Here is a 10,549-nt window from a genome sequence, read left to right on the forward strand (position 1 = left end):
ATTGTTGTATTATAGTCTACCATACCAAACAAGCAGCCAATCGTTCTAACAAAATCCCTTTTTTCTTGTAATTTGATCACAACTTGATGTTCAGTTACCCTTTTTTGTCCCGATAGTAGATTTCTTGCCTTTAAGATTGTGAATTTTATGCCACACCACCATTATCTTCAGCAGTTTGGGGTAGTACATGCTATTCTATTAAAAAGGTCTTTTGTGTAAAGTGCAGCAATGAATCAAAGAGGAGCTGGGTTTGACACTAGTTTTTTACATTATTTGTTTTCCTTAATGAGAAATGAGAAATGAGGTATTTTAGCGGTGGAGTATCGAATACGGAATGTGTTCAATGCATGCATCCTTGATAAAGGCAATTTCTTACCAGGAAATGTCTACCTATTGGCTTTCCGCTTTCCATGACATAGCTGAACTTCTGTTTGTCCTTCGGCTTCTTGGTACGTCTCCTCAGGTAATGTCAAACTCTCTATTGTTGAGAAACTTTCTACCCACAGTTTAAGTAATAACTCATAACTCACAATTGACGTCACCATCTGCAACTTAAGCGGTGTTTCATGTCGTATTTTGGTCGATAGCATCAGCAGTTTATAATATCAAGGTCTAGAACGTTTTTGACAAATAATTCTCTCTCTTTTGTTTGCTCAGATACATGGATGTCCACGCATCATATAAATGTATTGAGAAGGATTTTATTTTTTTGGCTTATAAATGCAATTTCACTAAATTCAACTATTGTGCATTGCTTCTATATGATGCAAAGTGTTTCTGTTTATTGGATGGGTTTCACTTGATCGCCGTTCAGTGGGATTTGAACAATTGATTTTGGAATAAATTCAGGTCGAGGAAGGTGTTCAGTGTTCATGTGCATATTTGCAAATTTGTAATTTGAAGTGTTACTCCTCCTTATAATTTGCCAGAATAATTTCTTTTAGACGTAGTGCTCTGATGGAAGATGATGCTTGCACTTGCTCTTTGATTCTTTGTAATGGCTTTGCTCAAGTTATGAGAGGCAGGAAGCTTATTTTTAATTCTCCATATGTGGAAAATGTTTTTATGATGAGATTAAAATTGTTCCTGTTATGCCACTTTGCATGCAATTTCAATTTGAAAATGAGTTTTACCTGGAAAATATAAATATGCATTCATCAAATTAATACCTCGTGGTTCTTTGCAAATTTCCTCATTTTTTCAGTTCTTATTCTGCGTGTGCATTTATGTTTGTTTGGCATGCTGTAAGTGTGATAATCATATCAATAATTATTCTATTTAAGGCATATGTAGTGGTGTTGCTACATACATTCCAATCTAATCTGTTAACAGGATTTCCTAGTTGGATTTGAATTTGGTTGGCTGGATATCACCGTATAACGAATTTCACTTGCTTTTAACAGGATGGCTAGTGGATAATTTGATCTGCAACATATGCAAATATTTAATAACTGATATCCCGTAGCTGGTGATTTGCTCAGATTATAACCTTAGCTCTTGGAATGGATCACCAGGATACAGCAGGGTTTGTGAACGGTGGTTTTCACCCTATCTTTGGAAGTTCTGATTTTGTTTTTCTTTATTAGTTTGGTTTTTGTCTCTTTTCTTCTCGTCTTTAGACCTCGGAAGTTCTGCAGCCTGCAAAATAGTTCTTTTCATATATATTTTACAGCTGTTTGTGGGTTTGGGCTCAAGGTGATAGTGGAACATGGATCGTAACCTTGGCTTTTCTACTACGTTCGTTGGCCACCGTGTCAAGAGGCCTGGGGAAAAGTTCTTGATTACAACATCGTCGCTGACCCAGATCTTTATCCACCTGCTGTGCCAAGCTCTTCATTTTCCAAGGGAAGCAAGAGAAAATGGAGCTTTATCAATGAAACTTCTCTGGTTCTTTGCGCCATTTGTCAAGTTCTTGCATTACCATAAAGTCTGGGAAAGAAATGGAAGAGGAGCCCTCAATTGATCTTGATCTAAGTATCAACCTCAACCGAGGAGGTAACAGAATATCCAATCCAAAGAAGGCATCTGGTGGGACTTCAAATGCATTTGAAGTTAGAAGGCCTAAGCTAGACCTCGAATTAAGTCTGACTACTGGACCTACTGAATCTGATTTCACCATTTTCCAAGGGTTCAATCCTTATCAGAACAATTCTGAGTCACCAGCCCACTTCAGCTCAAGTTGATGATGAGGGGTTGATATCATCTCGGTGGAAAACTGGATTTCATGTTTCTACACTGTCGAATATTGCTAATTCTGTTCCTGTTGACAATATCCATTGTTTTGGAAATCCTATCCCAGTCACCCCAAAACTTCCAATCAGTGCAGCAGTGACAAAGACCTCGGTTGCCAGTCCTTTTGGATTGGTTAATCAGCAACGGAAACGAAGAGCAAGCGCGAAAGTCTGCATGGTCGAAGGATGCTTAAAGGGAGCAAGAGGTGCTTCTGGCCTCTGCATTGCCCATGGAGGTGGGAGAAGGTGTCAGAGAGCTGGCTGTCAGAAGGGTGCTGAAGGAAAAACTTTCTGCAAGGCACATGGAGGTGGCCGCCGGTGCCAGTATCTTGGATGCACTAAGAGTGCAGAAGGGCGTACTGATTACTGTGCGTGTCTGGGAGCAATTGTCAAAAATCCACAAGTGATTTTCCTGTCAAATCATCTTGAAATCCTTGAGTATGGTGCATTTATTACTCAAATATATTCTCATATTTACCCTCAAATTGATTTTGGTAGGTGGGTTGTTGGTTGTATGTAATGGAAGGGCAATTTTGGAAAAGTAGAGCATTATGTGGTCTGCGAATGTCAGGAGAATCTATAGGCTTTGAAATAAAAAAATAGCTAACGGTCAAATTTGTAATTAGAAGTTGCTTAAAATTGTTCCTAGACATACACTGTATAGGGTATGGAGGTGGTAGGCGTTGCACTCACGGCGGTTGCCCTCATTCAGCAAGGGGTAAGTTGGGATTTTGTATTCGTCATGGGGGCGGCAAAAGGTGCAAGGTTGAAAATTGCACTAAGAGTGTCGAGGGTATTTCTGGTCTCTGCATATCCCATAGAGGCGGCCATCGGTGCCAATATCCTTGGTGCTCAAAGGGTGCTCAAGGGAGTACCATGTTTTGTAAAGCTCACAGTTGTGGCAGAAGGTGCACGTTTTTTGGGTCCGGCAGAAGGGAACACTCCAATTTGTAAAGGCCATGGCGGGGGCAAAAGATGTCAATTTTTAAGGTGCACAAAGAGCGAGCACGGAGAAACTTTATTTTGTGTTAGTCATGGTGGTGTCAAGAGTTGCACTGAACTTGAGTGCACCAACTACTGTGTTAGTGATGGCGGTGGAAAAGGTGCAAGCTTGAAGGATGTACCAAGAGTGCACAAGGCAGAACTTATTTTTTGCAGTCAAGGTGCCAGTCCATGTGACAAGTTTGACAAGTTCACTACGAGGAAATTGAGTCTGTGCAATATACACGGTGCTCAATTAGAAGATAAACCGATCCACGAGAATGCTTTGATGGATACAACAGCACAGAACCCACATTCTTGTGCATTTGCACAGACGGAAGGGATCTTTGCATCTGAACGCAATCTTTTTGATTGCATTTCAACCATGGAACGTGGGACTCCAATTGATTATGGACACCAATTGATTTCTGTGCCGATTCCACGGCAGGTTGGAAATGTTTGTTTGAATAATTTCTCTCTTCCAGAAGGCATGGTGCATGGAGGACTCTTAATGGAAATGCTCAGTGGAAGCACATTCTTCGGGACGAGCAACAAGAATCAAGAAATCGGTATCCAATTGGACAGGAAAATCTTATGCCCTGCCTCACGGTTTGGTGTAAGCAAACCTGTTATTCCATTGTGGTCGTTTCATCATAGTTGGTTTGTGTCGGGTTTTCTGCATTTTGTTCGCGTGGTGGATAAGAAATTATTGTCTCGTTAGTGTCACGGGAATCGATGTGCTCTTCAGAGGGTTTAAGTTATGAGCTGGGTATGTATTGAGTTGGTTTTAGGCTGTTTGCCTTGTAAATATTGGTGTTCTGTTTTGATTAAGTCATTCGTGTTTCCTGTAAATATTGGTATTTAGAATGTCCCAGAAGATATCTTTAAATTCCCAATTAGATCAAACGTTGCTTGAATTTAACAATATAGACGTTTTAGGTACGCTGTGCTAAACTTTGATTTAAGGAAAATAAAGGTGTGAAACGTTCGTCCATTGTCCAGTACAGCGCATCAAAGGCAAACAAAAACTGAATATAAAGTTTTGTCCACTCTCTTGAATCAAGGAAAGGATACTTCTAACAGCAATTAACCAATCAAAAACCCAATGCCTGATATTGTTACCACAGAAGAGAATAGAAGTGCAGAGTGCATTTTGTCAAATTGGTTATGAAGTCAACAAGTAAAATCTTTTAACAAAAGGTACATTTGCAGGAATGAATTACATAAATATAAAATAAAACAAAAATGGCACATGCCTAGTCGATAACTGAAAAACCCAAGGGTTGAAAACCAATTCTGATGAGATAGCATAGGTCTCCAACCTCCTTTGTCCATCCATTACTTTTCTGACCTCATTGCTATGAGTCAATTGGGACTGGCAGATAGGCTATTTGTCACATACTTTTCTGACCTGAATGTTATGAGTCGACTGGGACCGCCAGATAGGCTGTCTGCCACTTTGAACAAGAGCAACATGCTCGCCTTCTTTCACCATCCCATTCTTCTATAGATTCGTAAACACGCATTTGTGAGAAAAAAATAAGGTATATTCAAATCCTAATACACGAGCACTGAACACAAACCGAGAGACATAATAACCCGCGAATCATGAATTCATTCAAAGTTGATGTGAGTATAATATGCAAGGATCACAATAGCAAGAACAAAGCATTAAGCATATGGTGTTGCTCCAGCTGTTTAGTGCATTTATAACTCTTAAGGCTAAGTGATTCAACAATTCACGTGGCACAAAGAATAATCATTCACGTACTTTCAGTACTAGGAAAGTTGGTCGCAATCCTCACTCATGTAGCTTGCCAAGCATCTACTATCAAATTTTGTTTCTTATTTCATTGATAGGTCTAAATTACCACCTATATAATATATGATAATATGAAATTGAGGAACCTCACCTGCAACAAAGCTAATGCTTTTGAAAAGGTCTCCTCGGCATTATCTGAGAACTCTAGGTATATGGGGCAAACTCCCTGGTACAAAGCCAGTCTCTGCTGTATTCTCTTCCTGTAACCCAATTAAGTAAATATTGTGTTATATGAAGTTTTCAAAAGTGTCTAACAAGTGAATATCAGATTATACATATCATAAAGTCAGCCACCAAAGGAGCCTTAATAGTGGAAGACCCCAGTCTCGTGACTTCTCCTTAAAAACCAATAATATAAGTTGAACATATAGTGTAGTTCAAGAGGCTCACTCATTTGTGAAAGCAAATATTGTGCCAGAAGGTCGATAGTGGCTCAGTAGAATGCCCATGAAACCGGTTCGAGTGAAGACAACGGTTGAAGTTCCAAGTGTGTTGGACATCATTGTTGCATGATATGCAAACATGTCACTCATATGATTCTGCACAAAATGAAAATCGTTAGTAAAATGTCAGTTTATGAGGACACATTCATGTTCTTTGTGTTTACTTGCATAACAGGCTCAGAAACTACAAATATAAAATTTCCCAGACCTTAAAGGCTTGGCCAAGGTTTGGCAGAGTCTGTGTACCGACCATAGTTGCTTCGGTCCGCAAAGACACAGTGTGCATGACCTTGACAGCTTTCAGTGGATATCTTCCAAGGAAATGAAATCAATTCAATCATATGTAGATAGCACAATATCATAGACAAAGCAAAAGAAATATGAGAAAAGAAGCTGGGCTTTTAAAGTTACTTTTCTAGAAAGTAATATACTGTGTTTTGTTAGTGAAAATGGTAACTGTGCGTAACAAACGCAAAGATTTTCAAAGATCATATCCAATATAACAATAGATGCGATCAAATCTGATCTGAAAGGACTTTCCCAGTGAATATGTTGTTTGTTATAATATCCACTATTTTACTGCCGCCAAATAGTTGAATGAATTGACCTATATGATAGAAAAAATAATCAATTAAAAGATAAACACAGCGCAGCGGGAAGAATCCCCTCCCCAAACCACCTGTTTGAAATTATGTATTTTCTGCACCCAAACTTCAATGAAGTACTACAAACAAGATCAAAGGTAAAGTTGCTTACTTCCCATTAGCAGTTTCTCCAGAAAGCATAACTGCATCAGCACCCTCTCTAACTGCAATTGCAATATCTGATACCTCTGCTCTGGTAGGTGTGGGATGAACTATCATGCTCTCAAGCATATTTGTTGCCACTATGACAGCTTTCCCCATACTACGACATAGCCTGATTATCTCTTCCTAAAATTCATACTTGACAGTCATCTTAAGAAGTAAAATGCATTATTGTGTGGCTTCCTCGTGGAAACATTCAACCACCCAAATTCCCTCCATTATACATATTAAACAGTAAGGGGGCCGAAAGATGAATGTTTCCAAAACAATCACACATAGCAATTACCTGCAATATAGGAACCTCTTCAATGGGCAACTCTGCTCCAAGATCCCCTCTTGCAACCATAGCCTGAGACGAGAAAAACAATATAGCTTTATCTTGCAATGGTAAGTTAATGGCCTCCAAATTAAAGGGCAAAAGGAAATGATGAAACACATTCAGATAGGAAGTTCTTTTGGCTCCAATAAATTTTCTTGATCCAAAAAAATATAAACCCAACATGCTACAGTTTGCATAGTTTCCATTCCATGTGGCCAAATAGGAGACGAGGGTTGCCATCATAACTGTTTTTTGTTCTCCTTTTACAAGATTATTGCATCATTTAGCAGATAAAAAACCAATTCATACTGCAGTTACTAAGTCCTAAATTGCTGTATAATTAACCACAGGAATCAAACCAAATCAACATGAGGTAGGAGCCTTATATAGTAATAGTTTTCTTTCTACTCAAATATCCAAATAAATACTCCTATAATTACCCCATCTGATGCAGTTATGATTGAATGTAAGTTCGGTATGGAATCTGCACTTTCAATTTTTACGATGACATGAATATCTGCACCAGCACCTGCATGAAAAAGGATACACAACTATGTAAGTTAAATTTTCCATAATACTACAGCATACAAATGGACAGGTTGTAATACTTTGCAGATAATCCTTCAATTTGTGGACCACAGCTGCATCTTTGACGAAGGAAACTGCATAAAAGTCAACTTTATTGTCAACTCCAAATTTGATGTCATCCCAGTCTTTCTCTGTTGCATAGAAGAACAAAAGGTCATGCTCAATTGCAAACAAACATCACAATACCCAGAAGTCAAAGGAAAAGCGATACATATGCATATGCAATATGGTTATTTAGCATATCATAAAATGTTGCTGAGGCTGACCAGTAATGGATGCAAGTGTAGCACTTTTTCCTCGAACATTTAGATGCCGTCGGGATTTAAGTTCCCCTCCATCAATGACCTCACATTTCACAGAATCTTCAGTCTTTGATTTTACCATTAACGACATCATACCACCTTTATTGCCAAGAAATAGTCAGTAACGGATTAAAAAGAAAAGCAGCAAATGACAAAATCCCCTAAATAAATTTTTCAACAAGTCTTCCAATCTTTTACATTCATGAGTTCAAGTATACGTATAAACACTTGTGCATAATCAGGAAATACCTAACACCCACCTCCCAAACTGTACCCCACACACACACACAGAGATAAGACACACGTCATGAGATAGAAAGGTTAAACTAACATTTGTACGTGCATTTACATACAAAAGCACGCACATAAGATTTCTTCATTAGTGTTTTGACGAAAAAGTGGTATAACCTTGCCTACAAACACATTGGTCATGTAACTAAAATGGAAGTTAGCAAAAATAAGTGCACACACATCTTGAATTGACTTCATTATTTATTGATCTCTGATTTGTATTGATAATAATACAGGGAAAAGGAAATCCATAGCATACCATCCACAAGAAGCATGTCCCCCACTTCTACATCATTTACAAAATCATCATAGTTGACGCTTACACAATCTGCTGTACCAACCCCTCTTTGAATTGTGAAAGTAAATTCCTGGCCGCTTGTCAACATAATTGGTTGAGGTAAATCACCACTTCTAACCTCGGGACCCTGCCAATAGAATTCATACAATATAGAAAAATGGAAACATATTAACAAATATTATTTAATTCTAGTGCTTCCTGTCCTCGAAAATGCATGAATTCAAGATTTCTTATATTATGACATAATTATCATTCTTATAATCTGAGCTGCAAGCCTAGAGAGGAAGAAAGAAAGAGGAGCAAAATCCAACAGTTCTAAAAATATTGTCTGTAGGCAGAAATAGTGTTTTACAAATGCAATATACTCGTTAAATATGACACAACACTCTATTAATAAAAATCCTTTGATCAAAGAAATTTATTGGCAACGATATATCATAAACATGAGGAACTTGACTCGTGTAGTTAGAAGGAGAACTATGTTAATCTAAACCCAGAAATGCAAAGCAGTGATCTATGAGCCAAAAGACAACTGACTTGCCTTGGTGTCAAGCATGATGGCAATAACATTGTCCTTTGCTTGGGCATTATATTCCTTAACCAAATCAATGACTTTCTGGTGAGATGCATGGTCTCCATGAGACATATTCAGGCGAGCAACATTCATCCCAGCCTCTGCCAGCTTCCATATCATTTCCCGGGTATTGGTTGATGGACCAATTGTGCAAACAATCTTCGTCTTGCGTCTTACTGTAGGCTTAGACCATGTACCCACTGATGTGTTACCACGTTCCTGAATTATCTGTAAATACTGTTCCTCTACCTGGTCAAGAGAACAGCAATTAGAATGTTATCAATAAGAGCATGTAATTGTACTTCAGTTCTTACACTAAGTGCATGCTTCTTTCAACAATAATCAAAATTTCAATTGCATGAATGTGCACGAATTCTAATCCAAGTCTATTGGCAAAGTTAAAGGTATAACCAACCCCATCCCCACCCCCCCAAATAAATAAATAAATTAAAAAAATAAAAAATAAAAAATAAAAAACCTCAGCCTAGATTGGATTCAAAATATTTGAAGAGAAATATAAGCTAAATTTAGTAACGGAATTAATGCACCGGAAAAAAGGTTCAACAAAATTTTCCTTCAATATTGAATCCAATTTTCATTTGTTCCAACTCCAAAGCCCGACTTCCATCTCAACAAATTCCCCCGGGTCAGTTTTAAATAATTTGTCCTATTATATTCAATTCAAAGGTTTACGAGCTAATAAATTTAAGCAAGTAAAATTGCATTTAGATCAACTAGCAATACTCAGATTTTTGTATATATTATAGAAGAACCAGTATAGCAAGCCCCAACACTGAAAAGTCCAAATTAAAAATTTTAAATAGAGAAAAAGGGCAATCCATATTACATTATCAGCTAAAGATATGCAGTGCACAGAATATTTAATGCCATGAAACAAGAGTCCCAATATATTCCATAAACGGGAATTATACCTCGAAAATCAACCTTCGTGATTCATAAAAAATCAATCTTTAGATTCTTTACTAGTAATAAATAAGCATTACAATGCAGAAAAAAGAGAGAGTCTCTAAAAAGGAAAGAAGAATCAGAACCTTGGGAACATCTTCGGGGGTCGCCGAATAGACTTCCGGCTCCACTCGTGCGGATCTCATAGCAATAATCGGTAAGCTAACATGACCAACTCCACGGCTGCTCTTCTTCTCAGACTGAAACAAAAGCTTCGAACCAAAGCCAGCCGTCGACCCCAGCTTCTCGGCTTGGCTCTGAAGAAATCCAGAGCTAGAATTAGTGGCAAATGCACCGTGAATCATCCGCGTCGCCATAAATTAGAGGATCTAGACAGAGTAGTTGCAGACAATGTATACTGGGAAGAGAGTTTAAACTGAAAGAGATATTGGGGAAATCGCCGATGAATTTGGAGTGTAGTGTAGAGAAGCCGTTCTTGTTTGTATCGAAATGTCAAGGAAAAAAAGGCTGTCTTTGTTCAAAAACGGTTGGGGTTTTTGCCTTTGGGAGTGAGTATTTGGTTTATGGGTTGAACGGTGTCGTTTACTTGGACGCGTGGAGAAGTAGTTATTAGGTACGGATGGTTCCAACGAGTTTAACGTGGTAGAAGGACAAGTGGAGGCCTGGGGCTAGCAATGGGCCATGAGATCTCGTGCCCCACGCCTCGAAAGGTCCGACCCTCTCAATTCGGGGTTCAATTCTCACGTGTAAAAATAATAATGAAAAATAAAAATGATAATTAATGTGAAACGTCTATATCATTTGCTTGTTCTGAGCAAAACATTCCTATTGTTTCAATGTTGGTATTTTGACTTTCAAATTGATCTAACCTTGCAAGATCATCCATGCCACCATATCAAATTGGAATCAATTCTCATTCAAGATTGTGGCAACATTGGGACTTGGCACTTATTTCCTAGTATAGCCG

General features: G+C 38.3%; 1 protein-coding gene across 1 annotated transcript; it reads right to left on the reverse strand.

Annotated features, from left to right (window-relative positions):
• Positions 1–4,298: 4,298 nt before the first annotated feature.
• Positions 4,299–10,120, reverse strand: LOC111402964 (plastidial pyruvate kinase 2-like). The gene is made up of 12 exons (XM_023031295.1): positions 9,708–10,120; positions 8,623–8,904; positions 8,043–8,208; positions 7,457–7,591; positions 7,211–7,321; positions 7,043–7,131; positions 6,570–6,632; positions 6,234–6,409; positions 5,686–5,788; positions 5,425–5,573; positions 5,126–5,234; positions 4,299–4,716 (listed from the first exon to the last, which is right to left on the reverse strand). Exons 1-12 carry the CDS (start codon positions 9,936–9,938, stop codon positions 4,600–4,602), a joined length of 1,731 nt encoding a protein of 576 aa, XP_022887063.1. The 5' UTR covers positions 9,939–10,120; the 3' UTR covers positions 4,299–4,599.
• Positions 10,121–10,549: the final 429 nt, after the last annotated feature.

The sequence above is a fragment of the Olea europaea genome, chromosome 11 (assembly GCF_002742605.1).
Source record: "Olea europaea var. sylvestris chromosome 11, O_europaea_v1, whole genome shotgun sequence".
Lineage (NCBI taxonomy): Eukaryota > Viridiplantae > Streptophyta > Magnoliopsida > Lamiales > Oleaceae > Olea > Olea europaea.